The sequence below is a fragment of the Eucyclogobius newberryi genome, unplaced genomic scaffold (assembly GCF_026437365.1).
Source record: "Eucyclogobius newberryi isolate DKJ021-1_F unplaced genomic scaffold, fEucNew1.0.hap1 SCAF_13, whole genome shotgun sequence".
NCBI lineage: Eukaryota > Metazoa > Chordata > Actinopteri > Gobiiformes > Gobiidae > Eucyclogobius > Eucyclogobius newberryi.
In genome coordinates this window covers 23784293-23808980 of record NW_027315757.1, presented here as the reverse complement: position 1 = coordinate 23808980, position 24688 = coordinate 23784293, and the positions used below count along the sequence as shown (strand labels likewise).

Sequence of the window (24688 nt, the reverse complement as noted above, 5' to 3'; positions counted from 1 at the left end):
AAAACCATTAGCACTTAGTTTTGTTGAATTTGTTTTAATTGTTTAATAATTGAAAATGTGTTAAAATCTACTTAATTTTGTCTCCATTGAAGTAACACTGGGTCCAAGGTGCTTCCATAATCTGATTGTAAAGCTTTATTTATGGATTAAAGTCAAATCTATTTCATCCCAGTACATATATTTATAATGTTGTTAAAGTCCGGAAGTTGTTAAAGGCGCTTAAACACTCATCTCTGTGAATAATTGGGATGCTTGTATTGAAGTAGGTAAGTGAACAATAACCAACAGTGTTTTTTTCATGCTTTAAAGACAGTGGCTAAACATTGGGTACAGCTCATTTAAGGACAACTCATCCGTCTAGTTCTTTCATATTACAGTTCCCATTATCTACAAAACACTTCTCCATCCAGGTTCAAGAGTATAAAAGATGTTTACGCTAACTTTGCCATCGACAAAACAGCGAACGTCAATTCGCCTTATAAATTCAAGCCACTTCTTTCTTTACTCTTATCCCAGTGAAATCGATGGAAGGAAAGCGTGTATTGATTGCTGATCTATTTGAATAAGCACAGTGGCATCGTGTCAAAAGCATAACAAAATCAACTGTTGTTGCTTGGTGTCATGGCATGAAAAAGATGACACGTTTTAAAATGACAAATCCTGCTCGTTGAATTAAACTGTACGTGTTCAAGTTGTGACCAGGAGGATTTCAACAACTCAAGTGGTTCCTTTAATCAATATTCTCTGTAATAAATAATGTAATTTCTCACTTGGGGCTGTAAGTGCTGCCTCTGGGCTGGGTGAAACCCTCTTGTTGTTGCCCGGAACGAAAGCTGAATTTACAGTGTGTTGTTTTCACCTGATTCTACCTCTTTCCTTTCTCTCCGCTTGTTAATATTCAGCCACACTGCACTGTCACAGCCCATAGGCCAGAGCAGCCTCACCACACTTGCAATAAATTAGGCTGTGAACCAGAGGGAAGAGGCTGCCTCCCTCCCTGAAACCATCGACGTGACAGCTGGAACTCCCTGTCAAATTTTATTGATTGGCTTTTTATCGTCCAAAACTAGATGCACTTGGAAAGAGAAATGCCTTCAATATGCTGAGTTCAGATTGTATATTTGTCCTCGTACTTGGACTATTCGATATTGTTCTATTCTACGACAGAAAAGGTGAAAAACATCAGCGAGGTTGCAACTCGTGGTATATTTTCAAACTGTCTGGAATAATAGGCTTGAATACATTCGTGGCAGTCAGACTGTTCTTTTTTGTGGACTTGTGCGTGTGCCTCGACACAGCTGGCCATAGCGCTGTACCGGTGTGTTCTCAGTGTGTTCTCGGTGTGTTCTCGGTGTGTTCTCAGTGTGTTCTCAGTGTGTTCTCAGTGTGTTCTCGGTGTGTTCTCGGTGTGTTCTCAGTGTGTTCTCAGTGTGTTCTCAGTGTGTTCTCGGTGTGTTCTCGGTGTGTTCTCAGTGTGTTCTCAGTGTGTTCTCGGTGTGTTCTCGGTGTGTTCTCGGTGTGTTCTCAGTGTGTTCTCAGTGTGTTCTCGGTGTGTTCTCAGTGTGTTCTCAGTGTGTTCTCGGTGTGTTCTCGGTGTGTTCTCGGTGTGTTCTCGGTGTGTTCTCAGTGTGTTCTCGGTGTGTTCTCGGTGTGTTCTCAGTGTGTTCTCGGTGTGTTCTCGGTGTGTTCTCAGTGTGTTCTCGGTGTGTTCTCGGTGTGTTCTCGGTGTGTTCTCAGTGTGTTCTCAGTGTGTTCTCGGTGTGTTCTCAGTGTGTTCTCAGTGTGTTCTCAGCGTGTTCCGGTGTGTTCTCGGTGTGTTCTCGGTGTGTTCTCAGTGTGTTCTCAGTGTGTTCTCGGTGTGTTCTCAGTGTGTTCTCAGCGTGTTCCGGTGTGTTCTTGGTGTGTTCTTGGTGTGTTCTCGGTGTGTTCTCGGTGTGTTCTCGGTGTGTTCTCGGCGTGTTCTCGGTGTGTTCTCGGCGTATTCTCGGCGTATTCTCGGGGTTTTCTCGGCGTGTTTTCTCGGCGTGTTCTCAGCGTGTTCTCGGCGTGTTCCGGTGTGTTCCGGTGTGTTCTCGGTGTGTTCTCGGTGTGTTCTCGGCGTGTTCTCGGCGTGTTCTCAGCGTGTTCCGGTGTGTTCCGGTGTGTTCTCGGCGTGTTCTCGGCGTGTTCTCGGCGTATTCTCGGCGTGTTCTTGGCGTGTTCTCGGCGTGTTCTTGGTGTGTTCTCGGCGTGTTCTCGGCGTGTTCTCGGCGTGTTCTCGGCGTGTTCTCGGCGTGTTCTCGGCGTGTTCTCGGCGTGTTCTCGGGGTGTTCTCGGCGTTTTCTCGGCGTGTTTTCTCTGCGTGTTCTCGGCGTGTTCTCAGCGTGTTCCGGTGTGTTCTCAGTGTGTTCTCGGCGTGTTCTCGGCGTGTTCTCGGCGTGTTCTCAGCGTGTTCCGGTGTGTTCTCAGTGTGTTCTCGGCGTGTTCTCGGCGTGTTCTCGGCGTGTTCTCAGCGTGTTCCGGTGTGTTCCGGTGTGTTCTCAGTGTGTTCTCGGCGTGTTCTCGGCGTATTCTCGGCATGTTCTCGGTGTGTTCAAAAGCCATCCTCCTGATATTTTTTTGTGTCTATTTTAATCATGTCTTCTTCTATTTGGAACCCTGTACTTTGTCTAATAGCTGTTGTTGCCGTTCTGTCTCGTACTGCTCAAGACTTTTCCTTTTTTTGGTCTAAGCAGAGATTTATGTGACACACGAGGATGAGACGAGGTGCTATTGGTCTCACAGATTTCATGTTTGCAATGACAGTTTCACATTTAATCTTCTAAATGATTTATTCCACTCCCCTAAATAATATCCTGGGTTCTAATCTTGGACAGTTTTTCTCTATTTCAAACTCAAGGAACTCTGTTTAGAAGATTATTCAGCACAAACATCATACTGGACACTCAATATCATGCAAAGTGCAATATTATGCCTGCAGCTTCATAACAGAAGCAAAACATATAATCAAGTAAAATAATCACATGTAAGAATCTACTCAAGTAAAAGTATTGAAGTAGAAAGAAATAGCACTTCATGCTTTATTAAGTTATTTTAATGTCTCCAAAGGGAAATTTGCCCTGCAGACTGACACGTGGTGTCCTGATGTTTTACTCAATACATTTTGACTTTTATAGTATTTATATTTTTGTTAAATAAAAGACTTAAATTATTATATTTAGTCCATGTATCACCCTGATTTTGTATAACCATATAGAAAGTATTTTCAAAAATGTACTGAAATAGAAAGTACAGATTCCTGCTCTCATTTCTAGTGAAGTTAAAAGTATGCATAGTGTTATTCTTATTTGCCATCATCATATTAGTGACATTTTGGTAGATGTATTTTAAAACACACACAAATACCAGTACTTTAAAAATACTTTAGCGAGGTTGAATAGATGGTGGCTTACCGCTCATGTGTCCTTGGGCAGGACACTTCACAAACAGGTTTAGAGACATGAAATAAAACCCCGCGCCAGTCTACATGATTTTATTCCCTATTTCATTCCCACCCACTCTTTCAGAACCAGTTTATGTCCAAATCCTGAAGTTGTTTGAAACAGATTTTTCACAGCACACCCACAGAGCACCTCTTCAACTCTCACCCTCCCTATTTTTATCCCTCATTCATAATACCAAGAACATATTCTCCTGTAGAGTGTCTTTAACAGTCCTGTGAGAAGTTGGCATTCATTTGTTCATTTGTATTTACACTGGGATATGTTTTTGACCAGGTTGTGTGAAAATGAAATATTCTAAATAAATTGCTCACAAATTGTATAGACAACACACTTAATATTGTATTATGTTTTTCCTGTTGCGATCCTTTTGGGATTGGCCTGCTTAATTAGCATGCGTGTGATTACTTTTACTAAGCAGCTTGTTGAGCCCGTTTTAATTATTTATGTGCCTGATTCCCAAGTTATTCAAACTTGTTTTTCTTGTCTTGGTTTATCTCTGGCCACCCTGTTGTCCAGTGCTGCATTGTCGCCCTATCTATGCAGTGCAGCTCAAGCCTGAACGATCTTTTCTCTGATTGTCGCAGCCTCCTGGGGCCATCACATTATATAGCAGACCACCTCTTTGTATTGTGTCTGTCCTCCTTATTACCTAAACCTGTTGATAAATGCTTTTCTAATAAAGCTTTAATTAAGAAACTTGACCAGTTGTTGATCAGGTTAAATTATGTAGGTGTGCTTGTTTTTCCCAGTTTTAATGTATGCGATGTTAAATAAAAATGGTTCTTCATTGAATAGCAATAAATGTCGTACTTTTATGCAGTGATCATTTAGGGTTATGTTGTTTAAACAGTTTTTCTATTTACCCTTTTTAATATGTGTTTTCCTGGGTAGCCGCAACCAATCTTCTCTTTTTGCATGCAGGTCACAAGTCGCAATGGCGTATTTGATAGGTTTTTAGACATCTTGTTTTGATTTCTAGACAGGGTGGAGCTTTTCTATTTTGTTCTCGTCTTTCTGAATCTTATTTGGGGCCCTTCATATTAAACAAAATGCAAAATAAGAGAAAACGAAATAATATGAGACAAGGACAAAAATAAAATGCCATGGAATTACTTGCAGTGTATTGCCAGTGAGAGTTGTGAGCCCACGCCTTGAGATAAATACAGCCCAGGCGATGAAATGGATCATTAAATGTATCTGTTTTGCATTTATTCGAGCCGTGTTGAGCACTTGTTTCACCACAAATCTGACCAGTAACTTGGCCTGTGGATAGATGCGTTTAAGGCCCTGCTGTGGGACATTCCAGGCAAAGCAATAACATCTTCAGCAGACGGCGGACCCCACACCAGAAAGTAGCATAATATTTAACCTTTGTCAAATACTGACTAAAGGCAAAGTGGAAATGAGGGCGCAGATGCTACAGGACTCACAGGCCACTTTAAAACCTTGTCCATGGCGGCCCTAAACTCTTGACATTTTTATAGATTTGCTCCTTTCAGGCCTGATAAACCCGCACAGTTGCTACATTGTGTCATTGACGACTTGTTTTTGACGCAGAGGACTTTGCAGCTTTATTCTTGTTAGGAGGCAGGCTTCTGTTGTGGCTTTTAAATCTCAATAATACGCCGTTGCACATACAGTAGGCCCATCTTTTCCATCATTTGTAATGGAGCTCTTGAGCCAGGCGCCTGTTAGCTAATTCACAATCATCTGCAGTTTAATTAAGTGTAAAGTGGACATGTGAGAAGTCTGTGATGGGGCCAGAGAAGGGCTAACGCTGGGAGCTCAATGCTAATGTTGTTAGCATAGAGGTCAGTTCATTCCACTTCAACCTGGTTTAGTTTCAGCTCTTCATAACACGCAAGATGTTAGGTCAACAGTGAAAGAGCAGATCATACTATCATACTACAGACAAGCTCTAAATACCCGGCTATTGTAGATTTGCTGGTAATTATAAACAACACAATTATTATGTAGTTATTTATGCATCTAATGAACAATTAACAAAACCTAAACTGGACAAAACTAGTCTAAACCCTGACCCAAATTGATGTCAAACTAGGGCTAAATTAGGAGAAGTAAAAGTTCTAGATCAAATCAATCAATCAATCAATCAAATTCAAACAACAACTACAATGTTTAAAAACCCATAACCCAATGTTACCTGCACAGTTTTAATAACATTGCATTATAACCTTGTGAGCTGTTTTATGTTTGAAGGGCGTTATTGAGAGTGATGGGTGTTATTGGAGCTATATTCTTATTATTATTATTTTGTTCTCAGTCCATCTCGCACCCTTGCCCTGAGGTCTCTCTGAGCCGCTCTGTCTCAGCCGCCCCTAATGGAGCTGATGAGCCTTTAATGTACAGATGGCACTACTTCCTCCAAACACTCAGCACTTTTTCTACTTTAATAGTCGGGCCAGTCGATTGTTGTTTTTTTCCTCTGAATTAAATGCTGATGTACGATTTAGGCCTCATTACACTCCTCACTGCCTTGTGTCGCTGCTCTGTTTGTAGTCGAGGATTTGGGCTTTGGATCCAGTGGTTTGTCCTTCATTCTCTTGTGACCAAGAAGTAATTTATTTCTGAAGATGTACAGACTTTCTACAAACAACATTTTTGTTTGGTTTTCACATTCTTGATATTTCTGACCCTTACCACTTCCTGTATGTCACCTGCTGAATACATGTTGATGCATAGTAATGCATTCACTAATTGTTATTCAGGGAAAGAGCTGGTGCTCAGCCACAGCTCTTTCCTGATATATCCTGCCATAACATGTGTTTGTCAGCACTTTGTGCACAAACATTCATATTAACACCTGACATTTTCTCTTCTAGCCAACAACGCCGGGGCCTTCCCTAAACAAGGTAACTGACCGGCGGGCCAATGAGTCCCTCTTCATTTTTCAATGTTTTTTTTTTCTCATATTTTTTGGGTTGTTTCCACACCGTCACTTTGACTGTCTCCCTCCTGTATGTCTTCCACCTTAGGTTGTGTTTTCTGTCAGTTTCTGAGATGATTAAAGGGCAACTCTCAGAAACCACATGTCAAAGTCAGAACATGTCAAGACTGTGACACTGGTGTCTTGTGCTGGAGTGGAAAGGCTCTGAGTGAGAGCAGCAGAGCATTATTAGAAAGCTGGGCTCCTTTAGACAGACGTCTTACTGAACATTGTCTGAATTTTCTTCATACTTTCCACTATTTCAAAAGCAAGACTCAAATCCACTTAAGATGACATGTAGGCATAGCACAAAAGGATATGTCTAGCAAGTCTTGTTGCTTTGATCTATTGCAAACTCATTGTAGTTATTTCTTGTTCCCTTCAGAACAATAAAACAACACTTTTCCCAAATATCAGCATCCCAGTGGCAAGCAGTCTAATATCTCATCCCTCTTTGTCCCCCCCTCTCCTCCCTCTCCCTCACCCACACATTGCATTCGTCTGCACCTGTGTGCGACTGTCTGTATGTAATTCTCTGCATGCTTGTGTGGATGATGATTCACTTCCTTTTGCATCTTCTCCATCCTTCTCCTCCTCTTTCCCTCGGCTCCCGCTTTTCCTCCTCCAGATCCCGAGCGAGGTGGCACCCACATGATCTCCACTGATGACTTGGAGTACCCTCGAGAGTACCGGACGCTGGGGAACGCGCGGAGGTTCTCAAATGTGGGGCTTGTGCACACGTCGGAGCACCGGCACACGGTCACGGCCGCCCAGAGCCTGGAGGCGCTCACCAACCTGCACAAGGCCGACATGGAGCGCAAACGGGACGCCTTCATGGACCACCTCAAGAGCAAGTACCAGCAGCAACAACAGCAGCTGCAGCACCACAGCCCCCACCACACCCCGCCCTCGCCCTCCCCCTCCCACGGCAGCATGAGCCGGTCATCAGAGCGTGCCGCACGGGAAGCTCGAGAAGCACGAGAACAGGTACAACACATCTATTCTACTGAGCTGATTCTGCATGCTAGTTAGTTTTTCTTCAACAATCAATCTTGACTTGCAGCTCATATGTTTAAACTGCTAAAACAGGTTTTCACAAGATCTACAGCAATTTTTCATTCTACCTATTTACAATCAGTATTAACCTGCTTCGTTTTACATTTGGCAAAAAACATATCAAACGTTTCTTCAAAAAACACATATTTATTGAAAAAAAGAGACGTGCACTAATTGTTCAAATTATAAATTCATGGTGTAGGCTGAAAAGTGCGGTGCTGTAACATCATAAATTCAAATGCTTTAAAAACAGGTGCACTTCAAAAAGCAACTGACTGAGTAATTAACTTTCAATTATGCTCTGGCTGTTTAGACAAATTAGCACTGTACATTTGCAGCATTTTTCATTTTAATGTTCACGCAACAGCCATCAGTAAAAACACCTTTGGGCTTTTGTCGTAGAGACTTGCTCCTTTCATGTTCACTATAGTAAGAAAACAATGTTCTTACTAAAGCGTACATGAAATGAGCAATTATTTGTATTTAACAATTGAACGCAGTGGGACAATCTTCTATGCACCTTCTACAGTGACCTTCGCCCTCACAATGCTTACTTATTAAAATCAAACTTCTTTTAACTTATTAAGATAAAACTCGGCTTCGACCTTAATTGAGATAAAACACACAAAGAAAGTGTTCTAATTAGTAACTATTAAAACAAATACATTTATCATTATATATAAATAACATAACACATTAAAGAGGGGAAACAGTTAGTTAATTAAGTAAATATTCTTAGTTGTTTATACATTTATAGCATACAACAAATATTTTTTTTTTTCTGGTGGGGGTCCGCTTCTTACTTGTGCAACTTAAATGTTTTTGTTTTGCCTAGAATATCATACAGCATTAAACAAATCCATTGTGGTGTCAAAAGTATAATAAATCAGCTGCTAATCTAAACTAAAACTACTATCGAAACTGGATATCAATTTGAGCAAGAATCATTACTAATGAAAATCACTTAAAGAGGAAAAATTGTAACCTTTCCTGAACAGTCTTGAACTTTATCAGAACTAGTATAAGACCACAAAGTATAATAAAGAAAGAACTATTATTTTCTGTCTAAAATGTCATCCTTTTGTCTAAAAATAGCGCTTTTTAATTAGTGTGGTTTCGAAATGGGTATGGAGAATCAAGTATATTCCTTAGTTAGTTTGAAATATTAATATGTATTGAGAATTTATTTGATTACACTGAAGAACATCTTACAACCAAACCAACGCCTCTCCACAGAACTGACCTGTAACTTGACCTGGTGAAGTCATTTGTTGTGTCTCCATGGAGTGAGATTTGTTTAATGCCATACTGCAATACTGCATTGCCCACTTTTGCACCTCTTTAGACCCGGGCCTCTCTAAATACAAGTACAACAAGTTCAAATATCAGTCTAAAAAGCTTGTTTTGGTTTGGCCGTGGCAAACCAATGTAAGTGACTTTGAAAAATGGGAGCTTGAAGCCGCGACAGACTGAGCTCATATGAACCATGATAAAAGTGACATTTTGCGACATCAGTCAGAAACTATTTAAGGGGAATGTTGACACTTGGGAAATCGAGTCTGTCTCTGGAGCGAGATCCACACTTCAGCGATAAGGTCAGTGACTCCATGTTATCAGAAATGAGTAGTATGAAAGCGGCTTAGTGTGAGCCAAGGTGCTTATTCAGATAATAGGCAAATACATAAGTGCTGACACTTAGGCCGCTTCTGGGGCCGTGTTATTAGAATTCCTCAGGGTCCCAGTCATGCGTGTCTCGTCACTGTGTAATACTATTATGTGCTACGTATAAAACAAGGACTACAGATAATTAACTTTAGGGATGATTACACTTAAAATAAAAGATATTCATATTAAAGAAGTCATTTTCATGCTTTTGGCTGTTGTGACGCACCAATATGGACATTTTAGGCCGATAACTGATATTAAGCCGATATTTTCATACGTTGTTTGGTTATTTTAAACAATTGTTATTCTTTAATACTTAAAAAATATTTCGAACAAAGACATTGCTGTAAACTAATTAAATGTTTTTGTTATTTCTAAATAAGGATCAAATCCATTTAAAAATGTATAGAACCAGTTAAAATACATAATACCCTTAATTTTGGTTAGGGTTAGTTTTCTGTCTTGTTTGTTTCCTGTTTCTGTGAGGGGATGGCAGCGTTAACTTTCATTTGCTTTGGCTGATACCAATATTACTCAGTTACGTGAATATCGGCCGATACCAATACTGGGCTCATAGAATGGTGCATCCCTATAGTTTGGTCATTTTAAATTGCAATTTTAATCCAAAATAACGTAAAGGGGCTGCACCTAGTTTTTAATATTTTGAAACATGAAAAACAGAAATAGTTTTAAATTCTATTCACCTTATTCCAGAAACCTGGAATAATCTGTTAATATAGGCTGCCGATCTCAAGAGAAAATAAGTTCTACACAGACTAAAGAGTCGTTTTCACGCCGCCCAGGGAATCGTGCATTGTTGACTTCTTGGTGTACATGAACATTGGATATTTTACACAAACCAAACTACTTTATTGCATATTTAGCGGCAAGACTTTCCCCTCGATCTCCACTTAAGCCAACGAGTTCCCGCTCGACCGGAAGTGCTATTACTACAGAAGTGCTGATATGTGGATGGAAAGAGTAAAAAGTACGCACTGTGGAATAAAGTCCATACAGCAGTCCACATGTATCGCTCACTTACCTAATGCTTTCACACCATCCTAGATATTCACCATGAGTGTATAAGCACTTTTTATCCGTCTCGGAGGCCAGAGCAAGTAAAGCTAACAAACATTAGCATGCTAACCGTGCACTTCCTGCATCTCTGAGTATAAAACACACAAATAAAGTGCTTTGGTCTCATTTTCTCCCAAATAGAGGCTTTTACAATATATACGTTCTGGGGCAAGACAGATTTTACTTTATTACATGCAAAACATTGGGAACTAGTTCTGTTTTTCCCATTTCAAAACAATAAAATCCGGTACAGTGCCTTTAATGATAATAGTCAGGCCCTTTTTTCCTGTCCCTTTACAATACGTCACTGTAAACATCACAACAAACTGCCGTACCGAGCCTTAGGATAGCTGCAGTTCACACTAGCGAGAAGTGGATTTTCCCTCCCATTTGGCTATGCAACGCTTAAGAATCCTTCATGTATCAGGAAAATTTGGGGGAAAAATGTAGAGAAAAAAGTACAGAGCAGAGGGTGTGGATGGAGGGTAGGGGAAAACAAATATTTTCAAAGCAATGGGACAAGAGAATAAAGATCACTCAGGCATGCATTCATCACTCTAAATACTTCGATTGGGATGATGAGAAGAGAAAACTATTTATGATTAATACTTAATTATCAAATGTTTTTTTTGCTAAAAATTCCAGAATCTCATTGTCATTTTGAGAACTCCTCTTGACAATGGAGACTGATTGCATACTAATGCCAAACTATGTCTTTGCACGTTGCAATTGAATGTTAAAAATGGTGTAAATCAGTTGTACATCATGTTTCTTTTCTTTTTTATTCCAATCTCACGAGAGAACAATTGAGAATGTTTCTGAATGCTCATCTCGTATAGTTAGGATGAAAATTCCTTTTATTCGTCAGCCTGAGCAAAATAATATGTCTGTTTGCTGTAACCCGACCGACCCGGTATGAAACTAGTCGACTGAAGAAAAAAAATCAGCACTTTGTTGAAAAAAACTTAAAAATATTTATTTTTTAAATTATTTCGCTGACTCACCAACCTTTCCTAAACTGCCGTGTTGAATATTTTTATCACGCTGGTAAACCCATCTTACTTACAAAGGACTGATGACGCATTGCGCAACGCATGTGCGTTTTCATTTTCGGTCCTCCACATGCGTATGTAACAAAACAGAACGCGCAAAGCGGAAATTGTTTTGCCTTTTACAAGTTGGTTTGCTTGTTGTTGTTGTTGTTTTATGGCGGTTGGCATCCGAGTGTTGCATTACCGCCAGACTTTATTCCTCAGACTTTTCGTAGTCCTCAGACTCTGTCGTAGTCCGTAAAAGTACTCCTTCCATTGCTTTGGTGTTACAAAGCCCATGTGTTACAAAGCCCATGAGGTCATGATATGTTTGCTTCTGTCGGCGCCACTGAAGTGGCCATAGTACATGTCACTCTCTACCACGGTGTGACTTGATTTAAATCTGACTTACGCAATGCATTCTGGGAGGGAAACACGCCCAGCAGCATCATCACAACGACGCCTGTGTTCCCCGCATGTTCCCCCGCTCACCTTCGCTACCAAAATAAAGGATAACGGCGTACAAAAGGTCGATTGAAATATCTTAAAATTGGGAGATTTAGTCTCCCGATCGGGTTGATCGAGATGTTTTCCGTCATTGACTGTTAAAGCCTGACCCCTGACGGTCACTCCGAATAAAAAAAATGGCAAAATTTTGATCTTTTTTTTTTTTGCCTTCAAAGTCAAAAAAATAAGAATTTGCCTACCGTCCGACCCACTTGAAAAATGTTGGGTCGGGTTACAGCAAACAGACAATTTATTTGGGGTAGCCTCACCAAGAGGACATTGTTTTTGCATGCGTTACTTGCATTGGTAATCAGAAGAAGAAATCTAGTTATTTATATAAATTATAATATAATATGGACATAAACATATTAAATTCATATTTTAAATGATGGAGCAAAAAGAGATTCTAAAATTTTAGTGGGACTTTCCTGGTTAAAAAAGTCCAATATAGATTTGAAGTGAAGAAATGTCTTTATTTTTTTATTATTTTTATTATTTAAGTACAAAACGATAGATATGCAACAACATTTTAAAAACATTTCAACTGAATGATTTTGTATGCTGCATCCAAAGTGTTAATGTCATTTAGGGTTTTAAATTTCCCTGAATATAACCTGAATATAACCGTGTGATGGGCGAGTAAGAGTATGAATGGGAGGAGGAGGGGCCAGTGACCGACAGGTGGAGTCCTTAGTTTCCACAGCAACCTCTCCCTTATATGGTCATGGTGAATATCGCATTGCAAAGGTCAGGCTGTGCATGTAGAAAAGGCTTCTTAAATCGGTAAAGAACATATGGCAGAGGAGAAAAAAGCCAGTGTATACCTAACCGAAAGTGACTGAGGCATTTTGAGCACAGTGAGGGGTTGTAAATGCAGCAGTGGGATCTCTAGTCATACATGTTGTAAGTGTAGCTGCTCAAGGGAGGGGCGGAAGAGGGAGACGTAGAGAGAGAAGGGGAGGAGGAGGAGCTGGAGAGGCACACAGAGCATTCAAAACGTCCCAGCGCTCAATTAGCCCGAGCCTGCAGGAACCAGCCGCCCATCTGCGTTAATCGGGCTGGTGTTGTAATGAATTAAATAAAAGAGTTTCCACCGCATGTGCTTGTGGCTGAGAAGAGAGAGGGAGCGAGGCGAGGGGAGGAGGGTCGCTTTACCGATACAGAAGAGAGCAAAAAGACATGGGCTCATTGAGGATACGACACACCTGATGGACAATTTGGACATGCCTAACTGGAGCGGCGGATAGTCACAGGTGCTTTGCAGGTGAGACGGAACCTAAGCTTTTGGATTTTGCGAACTGTTACGGCCAGATGTTGTAAAAAAAAAGAAAAAAATAAGAAGTGGGGATTAGATTTCACGTGCTTGTTGTGGTTGTTGTGGTGACGGTGCGCTCAGAAAACCACCGGCTACACGGCGGCGCGGCTGAGTGGACACTATAGTAACACATGGAACCAATTTGGAGCGGAGCATCAATTTGTCACGCTATTTGCGGTTTGTCGCCGGGCTGTACCTGTTGTGGCTAGATGGTGAAAGATAAGAATGACTGAAGGCGGGGGTGCGGAGGGGATGACGGCATGAGAAAGGGGGGAGGCGAGCGGCGGCAGCGGTGCGAGCGGGGTACTTTACATGCAGGTCAGGTAACGCGGCTCTCCTCTCGCTGTTCGCCTCGCTCCTTCTGTTAGAAAAGGATATCTCCGCACGCTACATTCACCGTACATGTGTACACAGCCTTTTGTTCCTGCAATTCTTACTTTGCGTACCAGTAAATTGGCAGATTCCAGACCCAAGCCCCAAGTCAATACAGGAATCATAAATGGATAACTGTCGCCCAGGGGCTTAGTAGAGATTTAATTTCTGCCATAACAAACCAACTGCAATTTGAGAACAGATTTCCTTGTGTATGTTCTACAGATGATGCGTCAAATAAGCAATCAAGATATTACAATAATAGCAATAATAACGATAATGTCTTTTAATCACCAAGGATTACATTTGATTTTTGTCAATCTGCTGTTTAGTTATTGCCCGATTTATTTTGCATTTGCGCATTATATATATTACAGATAACATGATGGATAGTCTATATATTTTGTGACTACACTTCTGTGTCTAGCTCTTGAGATTTGACAAAACTGTGAGTTAAATCGCTGATGGTTTCAAATATATTCATTAATTTATATGCTATAGCAATTCGTTTCATGAGGTCAATAACAATTATTATAGAGCTCGGGATAGAACGTAAAAAAACCAACTGTTACGATGTAAATCCGCCATTTTTGTTGCAGATGTACTAAATAGACTAAATACTAGATACATTGGCAAAAACAGTCTGAAAAAGTAAACAATGGAGCCGTGGAACCACCTGTTGCTGGGTCACTACTGATAAAAGCATCTATCACTCTATAGAGTCATATATAGACAATACATATTCAATGAACGCTTAGTTTAATAAGTAGCATATCCATTGGTTTAACATAAGGCTCAGTGAAAATTCTATGATGTGCAACGTCACAATCCCAAGCTCTATTTATGGTTTAGTAGCTTATTTTCTTGTGTGTAATACCTAAGGCCTTCTTTATCCATGTTTGAGCTGGGATCTTCAAAACAGCTTTTAGATATATCTTTTTTTGTTGTGGATTAGTTAAAGATGCACTATACCACTGTTTCGGGAGGATCGCTACCTTCCTTGCCCTTTAAGAAGTTATTGCTTTGCCTGGAATGTCCCATCGAATGGCATTAAGCTTATTTTTTGGGTGATTTCTTCAAATGCATATCGTATATTTTTAACACGCGTCTCTTAATAACAGATGACCTGTAACTTGTTTCCAAGGAGATTTATAAGTTTAAAGTCATACTGTGGAACATTCTACACAAAGCAATAACGTATCCATGGGGACAAGAAGATGACAAACCCTAAACCATAAAAGTGACATCGTGCAGCTTTTAAAAATTAGAATTAAAATGTCTTACTAGGTGTTAAATTATTGTGATAAGTGTTAGAAGACGGTACACTCCATCAAAGAAGATAAACAGACAGACAATCTGTAATGTCAATTTCACAACTCATTCCAAGTTCTTCCTGAGCTGTAGCTGGACTGAGGCAAGAGGAATGTGTTGCCTGATAACTGTAGTTAAGGCTTATTAGTGAGGACCAGACATGAAAAACAGAGCCAGTGGCCAAATCACCCTCCACAAATCACCAGAGGACCATTACAGCCAGCCCTCACAGTCACTTATCTGTGTGGGAAATAACATCATTAATATCTGTTATTTACAAGGCTGGATCCAGAGCTGCTGTTTGTGCCAGGGTGAGGCCAAATGCCAGTCCGACAATTAGGTTAAATCTGAGACATGATCCGTGACAACGGACCCCAGGGCGATATTTGAGCTTTCCTAATAACACTAACTAGATCGTAATTTTGCAATACTTCAGAAATGTGCTAAAATATGCTTGTTGATGTCCTGTTTGAGGTTAAAGTATTGCTCAAAAAGTTAATTTGCTGTAAAATTAAACACATAAGAGCAAAAATATTACCTTTAATCCTTGTCAATGACACTAGGTGTTTCTAGTTCACCAGGTGATATTCTAACTATGCATACTTTCAAAGCAACCATTTTGTCTTGTATTTTGCACACTTCTAAGTAGGACAGTATCTGTTGTGTTATAGCACACTTTTGACTACTTAATTTGTAATGGTTTTGTTTTTAATTTTTGTAATCAATACGACGAGATAACTATCCAATTAAGCATTTGCCCATTTACTCCTTGCCTCCAATAGTCACAAGTCAAATACATGCATACAAACATGTGTTTTAGTAATACTTTCAAGAAAAAAGAAAGATAAATGAAATTAAAGTACTGTAATACCGAGTCACACTTTCTTTTTTCTTGATACTCATCCTCATTTCTAGTCATTTGTAGAGCCTAAAGTATTGAAATCAAGGCTGATTTTTGAAAAGCACCTTATAATAAATCATAACGTGCATGTCGCATCTGGGAAGGTAATGGCCGTGCTGATGAAAAGAAACTGAATGGACTGAAATTGCCCGAAGATAAGAATAAACCTAGAGTTCAAATTATTCATGAACCGTTTCAAAACCACTTTCCCCTACATCATTATTGCATTTTTGTTGGGGTCAACTGAAGCTTGACATGGTTTAAAAAGTCTGTTAATCCCATTCGAAAACATCTTATATACTCTGTAAATCCGTCTGACACCTGGGCTAAATGCAGGTGAGTTAGCGGGTTTTATATCAGAACATGACAGGTGAAAAATGCCTGTGAGACAAGCGATACTTTATTCCATTACACCCTTTTCACTAACTGTTCTTTACCCAGAACATCCAATAGCATTATGTTGTTTTGAGGTGTAAAAACAACTGATCCAAAGTTTCACATCAGACAAATCAGACGCAGTGACCACAGTTTTGATAATGATTCAACATTAAGGTAGAAATGATGTTGAGATTAGTGAAAGACTTTGATATATGTAACGTATGCTTACATTTCTAAAAGCATAAAGCAGATTGCAGACACAACGTTTGTATAAGGTCGTTCATCTACAATAAATTAGATTAGCCTTTATTGTCCATGTAGGGAAAATGTGCCCCTTTGTCCTGAAATCCTTCTGTTTGGTTATTTATGATTTAAGTGACACTAAATTTGTTTTTCCTTTCTGTTCTTCTGCACTTTCTCTTTCTATCTTGATGAAAATCTGCAGCAACAGCCCAACTACTGGAGCTTTAAGGTAAGGACCGTAACAGTTGTTTGTGTGAACTTGTCCATCTACGCTTTGCCCTATACTTAAAGTATTCTTTTCAAAACATCACTTCTCCCTCAGCAGAGCCTTTGGTGTTTTCAGTCCAATCGTTCCCTGTAAATGTGGATATAATGCCTCTGCCAGTGGTTCTAGCTCCATCTTAAAGTTATGCAGTTCTCCATTTAATCTGTGGAAGGCAAATCTCAATGGATTTATGAAACTTCCGTCTGCAAGCGTTTAATAGCTGTGGGCCATGTGACCCAGCTGAAGAATTACACCAGCGGATGAGAGATTAAGAAGTCATTTCAGAAGTGGCACTGAGGCATTGCTGAAATAATGCTTTGACATTAGAGTGCGGCCTTGAGTCATGCCCTGTGCGTTTTATCCACAGGCTGTGTAAAAATATGGTGCATCTTAGGTTAGGATAGAGACATATTGGTCGTATATAAGAAAGAATAAGGCCCATATTTCAGCCATTGAATCTTTGTACTATCGCTAATATAGACTGTATTTATCGTTTTAGGCAAAGAATTTGGTTTACTTGGGCTTATGAAAGTAGTGTATATCTATACGTAGCTTAATTTGTGCGCCAGTAATTACTTTCTCTAATATTACCATGCAATCTTTGGACCAGTCTAAAAATATTCAGGAATATTTATTTGATTTTCTTTAGTATTGATGTCTAGAAAAAACAATCTAGTTTTGATACTAGTTTAATTATCAATCCATATATAATGTAGTAAGTCTAAGTAACAAGATTATGTTTATTGAGCTAAAAATAAAATAATAACACTTATTTGAAATAGAGAGATATGATATTTCCCATATTTATATTAAAAAAACATTTTAATATGCTGATATAAGTTCTTGAATTATAAGTTCTTCAAGTTCTTCAATTATATATAAAATGTAGTGTTATGTATCAATCATAGAAATCTGTCAAATGAAATACTGTACTTCGTGCTGATGTTTCTGGATACTAAATTAGTATTCACAGCTTCAATTGTGAATGGTGTAAATGGGGCATGAGGCTGAATATCAATAGCCTTATGCTCTGACCCGTGACGGAGCCAATTGATACCTCATTTCTACCAGCCAAACCAGTTACACAAAACAGAATTACGGATGACATCGTTCTCGTTTTGTCAATTTTCTCTATACCTAACACCGGTGTATTGGAATAATCAAGTTTGTTCTTTGTATTGAGACGGTAGAGCAGAAGTAATAAAACAGGAACAACCATATTCTCTGAAGTGACAGTGGATCTAAAGCTATTTGCTCCTGCACGCACTTTTGTCGACAGTGTTTATGTTGACACGATTTCCCTTCTCAATTTTCCGTATTTATTTACAAAGCCGCCGAAAGAGCTTTTCAAATGCTTCACGCCACCACCTTTAATTGATGCACAGCGTTTCCCACAATCCCCTGCCTGCAGAAAGTAAACACAACCGTTTGTCCTCAGTTTACCCTATCACCTATCACAAAACATGATGGGAGGATCGGTTATTAAATAGGAAATGCATCCAGCTTACTTGCAACATTCCCTTTCACATATTTAAATCTGTCTTCTAGGGTGACTGTGGCTGTAGACAGATTGAAGAAGAATGTTAATGTTTTTTTTTTTTTGTTAAGCTACCATTAACTTCCTATAAGTTGTCTGTCCTTTTCCTCTGTATCTACCTGCGTTGCAAAAATGAAATTTCCCCATGTGTGGACAATAAAGGAATATCTTATCTTATCTTATCTTATTACATTTTTAAATCAATAATACAGCTTGTGTTTGGTACACTGACTGCTTTTCTCCAACTTTCCACTCCTAAACAACTAAAAAACATATAATCCTCTTTAAATACTTGGATATTTTTACATCAAAGGTGACCCTGTTTGAAACCCAAGATTACCCAAGATCTTACAGCTTTGTCAAGTAAAAAAATTGTAAGTACTGACACATAAAGGTTTTCTTATTTCCTACCTATTATAGCATAAATTATATATTAGTTTTCAAGGAACAAACTTTAAACATGTTTCCTCCAGTTTGAAGCTCCCATTCTGTTTCATGTACGTTTCAAAAAGGCAAATCATTCTCTGCACTCACGGCAATCATCTTCCACCATTTTGTCTTTTCTTTTGCTTCTAGGAGGACTGATTGCATCTATGCACAATTCAAAGCAATTTGGCCAAGCAATTTCTTCCACGCATTGATAAACTCCTTATAAAGACCGTCTCAGGCCTGGAGATTGTGTGTCCAAGCTGCAGTTGGATTGACTAAAATAATGATAGTGGTTGGGAAATGCGCTTACAAAAAAGATCAGTTTAATTTAAATATTTGCAGCTTTAACTTTATTCTGGAAAAAAAGAAAGATGACTTTTTGTGTTGAACGTGTTTGAATATAGCTATTAAGTGCATAATATGTCTAGACTTTGTATTCAATTGGCTAAAGAAAATACAGCTCGGGGAGACACTTGATTCTGGAACTCGGCTAACTCTGGATAAGAACTCTCTAGCTATGATCAAGGTCAAACATAAAGTAATCAAGCGAAGGATTTTGCTTGCAGGTCTCTCAAATGGAAATGGCTGCATGTCTTGTATATTAAGGTTTGGACATTAATGTTTCTGAATATAGTCCACTGAGAACTTTTTTTATTAAACATTTCTGACAATGTTGTAATTGGACCATTGCTTTGTTGAGGCTATAAACTGGAATAGTGGGTGGGTTCAAAAGGCGACAGTTATGCAGTCTGCAAGTAATTATAAAATGTTTGTATCCTCTGCAAACCAGCAATTAGACTGCTAGTTGTTGTTAGCATTAGGGCTAAACCGATTTCCACCACAGGGAGTGAAGAGTGAATAAATACTGACTACAGTGCAATCGTGACATAACAATAACAACAATACTGTGATATTGTATCGCCAAAAGTCTCACAAATGTCACAGTATATCGAATAATAATCTTTATTACTTAACCGGGAAATCAGTATTTTTGTTGAAGCTAAAATAGCTATAAAAATCAAAGGGAACTACACAGACCATGATCCTTTGCTCCATTTCAGTGCAAACAACAACAACAACTATCTGTTATTAACTGCTTTTATATCTTGAATCTTTGGAAATGACTCACACCGAAGGCTTGTAAAGGCGTTTTAAGAAACTGTCATTCATCTAATCTTCTATCCATGAACAATAGCGGCAGTAATAGCCTTTTTCGTGTTCTTCTGCATATTGCCCTATCATTCTGTTTGTAGGTCAAGTAGGTCAATGTCACATATTTATCTTTAGAAAAATGCAGCTTGTCTCCCCATGCCACCTGATATATGGTAATTTCAGACATGCATCAGAGCTATGTAGAATCCTGCTTTGGAAGTGGCACAGGAAGAAATGAAGTGAAAGGCGATCAGTGTAATCCAAAGAAAGAGAGATATCAAAAATAGCACCAATGACAGGCTCAATCTCACGAGGAAGGTTAACCTATTGTTGCGAGGACAAAAGCTTCGAAAATGATGGGAAGGTGGAATAGGTGTGACAATTGTGAATTTTGCCATTTAACACCTGTCTCTCAGATTTTACCCTGGAGCCAGCCAGATAGTTGATTCATTTGCACGTACGATAGCTTTTGACCTGCCGGCTGCTGACATAATATTTCATATCATGACAAGAAATGGAAGGAAAAGAGGACATGTGCGGAAGCAAGATTTTAGGACCGGACTCCCCTTTGTTGAGAAAGTTATCGTTCTAAAGGTTATTTTAAGTATTACTGTCTAAAATCAAGACTTACCCAGTTGTAGCCTTAAAAAAAAAGTCTACCCGGTCTAAAAATAGGTAAAACACGAGTAACTGGTGCGAACAATGGTCTAATATGAGTGTGTTTACAATAACAACATTAAAATTGGGACTAAACCGGGACTAAACCCAGAACATAACCTGGACCAGACTAGGGCTAAACCAGGCCTAGAACAGGACCAAACCAAGTCTCCCATCAGAATTACACCTGGACCAAACAAGTACAAGCGTGAACGTACCCCAAAAGTACATTGGGTCTACAGAAGTGCTAACAACTATGCTCCCAAAAACTAGAAATGGAATGATGGCAGATTACACCATTGAACCGTTTCTTAAATAGATTCTTTTGACATTTATTTTTTTCATAAATACATTTGCATGCTACTTACCGCTCAACCAAACTACTGTGAAACCACAAATAACGCTTATTATTTCTGCTGTATGTTATCATGTGAAATAAACTCTACTCTAAACACAAAATCTACTTTCTTCTCTACTTCTACACCAAATAGCACTTATACAAAAATATTTGGCCTCCCGTGTAGCACCAGACCTAAACCAGGTCTAAAACAAGATTCATTTAGGGCTAAACCAAATATAAAACAGAACTACACTATTGCTATCTTTTTCTAAATGGGGACTAGCCTGAAAGAACACAAACAGACGCAGCTCCTACCACGGTTTAGAAATACTACACTATACCCAGAATCCTGACATTTATACTCTGGGTTTGTGCTCTTCATATTGTATAAATAAAGACAGGGACACAAACACAGGAGGTCTCGTCAAGTTTAATGCAGTTTGTAGCCTTAGGCCTTTTGTCAGGCTGCCGTGCCCTGCTTTCCACTCCTCTTACTTCTATGAGCTGTAAGATCATCCTGTTCCCACCTTGTCCCTTTCTTTTGACGCGGCCTTAAAACAGTGTAGAGTTCTCCACGGTAATTGCATCTCCAAACCATTAAACAAGCAAACTACAACACTGGCAACCCCGTTTAGTATGACTGCCTTGGCCGTGAAGATCCTTGGTTTGTCCTGGTTTAGTAAAGTCCTAGATCATTTTGTGATTTTAGACCTGCTTTAGTCAGATACGAACTAGTATTTAAAGCGCAGCAAAATTGGAAATCAAATATTGGTACAACATAATGAGTTTTCTTTTTACAAGTTTTTTTTTTTTTTTCCTGTCCCTTGTCAGATAAGTACTATCAAATTTAAAAATTCTCATCAAATCAGGACCAGAGTGTGAACGCTGCCTTGGTCCTGGTTTAGTTCCTGGAATAAAGTCCTTGAACTTGTCATATTTTACTAATGCATTTTTGTTTTTATTCTTATTATGCTAGCTTGAATTCCCAATATTTTAGTTTGTGAACCACCAGGACAGGGAAAGAATCAGGGTTTTCTGTCAGTTTTTCCACAAAGGCGGCTTAACACTGGCATGTTTATTTATACCAGATGCACGACCAGATGCAGTGTCAAGTACATGTATTTACAATGCAGAAATTATGTTACAAAGAGGTTATTTTCAGTGTTTGCGTAACATTATCTAAAAATATGGTTTTCACTGTTTGAGCCATGTTGCCACAAGGCGGGCTGACTAAGAGGCTGCGTAATGAGGTTGTGTTTGCGGGCACATTGACAGCGAGTTAATGGTGCTAAGATTAAATGGCTATGTGATTTAAAGGTATGTGTTTTTGCTAACTTGATCATTTAAAGGTCTGTATATTAAACAATCGAACACTAGTGACATTTGTTGGAAAAGCGTTGTCATGTCATTAATTTGAACCCAGTAGCAAAATAACATCTAAAGTTGTGTCACGACTCGATTACCAATTTCGATACCACAAAACACATGTAAAAAATATACATTGTTTCTTTGTACCACCACAAGATCGTACTAGTGTTGATAAACGGAAGATCAAGATCATTCTAGGTAAATTTTTGCCTCGTTTATGTCATCGATACCTGTTCAAATTATGCAGACGTTCACATATATTATCCCCTGTAATAAGATTTTAGGGCAATTTTGCTATTGTTATCCCCTGAACCTGCATTGTATGTGTTAACCATTTTGAGATATCGTCCGTGCCTTGGCAGAGCTCTTTTCAAGTATGAAGTATTTAGAATTAAGTATTATTATTATTTTATCCAGTCACAAATGTTGTTCTACTGAATATCTTTTGCGTTATGTCTGACTTATATTCTTTAAGCCTCTGTCAAACCTACAGTTAACTGCAATTGCTATTGCTATTGCTGCTGCTGTTGTTGTGGTCACAGTTCAGATAAATGACCCTATTAGGAACGCTGCGGGGGTTATCTGTCAGTATCAGCTCCTGTGCATGCCCAGACACCGGCTGCCATGATCACCGGACACCCCAGCTATTATTCTGTGTTTGTGTGAAGCTGAATTATGCATGATAGTGGCATAAGGGATGTATGGTTTGAAATACGTCTACTGTAAACATATACTGGAGTGACAATGATAAAACAGGGCACAGGTCGTTGATGTTTCTTCATATCAGGCATAATATAGGCGCAAAAAAATTATACTAATAATTGTTGTAGAATTCCAAGATCTAAATCTGTGTCAAGCACCACCTGCCCACAGTAGTTCTCTCCACCATCTCCAACCTTCTTCTCGTATGGTCACTCACCACCAATAATCAGAGAACCTTTATCAAATCAAATCAAATCAATTTATTTTTGTAAGGCCCAAAATCACAACAACAGTTGCCTCTGAGGGCCACAGGGAGAAATGAATCAACAATGTCTGTGGTGGCGATGAAGTCAGACAATGTCTGTGGTGGCGAGGGACGATGTCCCAGGGTCCTCTGTCCTTAGACTCTCCTTCTCGGCCAGGAAAAACTACAAAAAAAAAAAAAAAAAAAAAAATTACAGTGTTGCAATGCACAGTACAAGAACAGAAGGTGAATACAAACATGCAATAAAAAAACAAGACAAATACAAATCTAACACAGCCAAAATATGTCCATATGCAGCATATGGGCAGAGTAAATAGCTGGTAAAGTGACCCTTAATTAGGCCCGAGCGCCACAAGCTGGCGAGAGGCCTATTAATCTCGTAAGGCCGTGCGAAGCACGGCTGCGAAAGTGCGCACATAGTGCGCACGAAATCGAGCGCAAAGCGCTCGCCCACTTCCAAACACTCACTAACGCACTCCTTCACTCACGCACGCCCCGTGCATACTAATTAGTAGTAGGAAAATGGAACTTTACCGTTGTAAACGGGCGAAGCCCGTGCAAAAGTACTCCTATATCGCCAGAACATGTTTACACTTTAGACTTTCACGAACTCCTCTCAGGGCGTTAGACATATTAACCTGAAATTTGGTGAGACTCATCTTCAGGACCATCAAAAGGTATCCACATTTTTATTCTAAGAGTCACGGTGTCTGTGCGGCAAAGCCGCACATTTTGCCAAGAATTCAAAATAAAATTGCTTTTTGAATGGTAAAACAAAGGGGAGAAGATGTGACAGCGTCACAGATTCAGCAGTAGATGTAATAAAAGGACAATTGGGGCGCGTTAGCGCCCCCTCCTCTTGCGGCGTGGTGGCGGCGTGGCGAGGGCCGATCATTGCCGCTTGCGGCTTTAATTTAAATGTTATTATTATAATAATAATAACCCTTTTAACAGGACATTTAAATTAATTGCAGACTTCTGGCTGTGTCCACCACTGTATAGTGCGGTCCAGATATAATGCGCTGAACATTTTAAAATAAATGTCCATCAAGCTTTACTTTCAGATAAGAAAAAATAACCACCTGTACTCCTGCATGGATAGCCTTAATTCCTTCTTTAAACACTAGAGTGTGCTTGCATGAATAGCTCCAGGATGCCTTCAGGGCCAGATATTTCATCCATCTGATGCCCATGATTTTTTAAAAGGCATACAGACCTGACTGAAGCGATACACTTGTAAACATTGACAAAACCGTAAATATTATTTCATGATATAACTCTTATGACAGCTATGACTCCCGAGCCATGTTATGAGGCATGACTGGCACGATTCAGATGCACCGGACCATATTTATCATATTATCTGTAAACAATAACAACATAGATAGAATGACATGACATTTTCCCATTACAATACCCCCCTTATGAGTATTAAGAAAACTCAAAATATCATACATCATCAGTCACTTAATATCCTGAAAATCAGGCCTCGAGCTTGAATATATTAAAATAAAGTAATACTTTTAAAATCCATCGTCTGTGTGTTTTGTAAAGTGTATTCTCCGTGTTAAAATAGAATGTCTGGAGTCTCGTGTGTGTAGTTTTGTGACCATGCATAATTCATATCAACAATTAAATTTTAATCTATTGCATCAGTTAATCTAATTTATTGTCCCAAGATTATTGTA

General features: G+C 39.2%; 1 protein-coding gene across 2 annotated transcripts in view; it reads left to right on the top strand.

The window, feature by feature from the left end:
- srcin1a (SRC kinase signaling inhibitor 1a) overlaps positions 1 to 24688 on the top strand; it is a 134288-nt gene that overhangs the window by 70726 nt on the left and 38874 nt on the right. For both annotated transcript variants that reach the window (XM_072442989.1, XM_072442988.1), the window contains exons 2-3: positions 7058 to 7416; positions 16488 to 16514. In XM_072442989.1, the coding sequence (XP_072299090.1) occupies positions 7058 to 7416; positions 16488 to 16514 (386 nt within the window). The remainder of the gene's footprint in view (positions 1 to 7057; positions 7417 to 16487; positions 16515 to 24688) is intronic.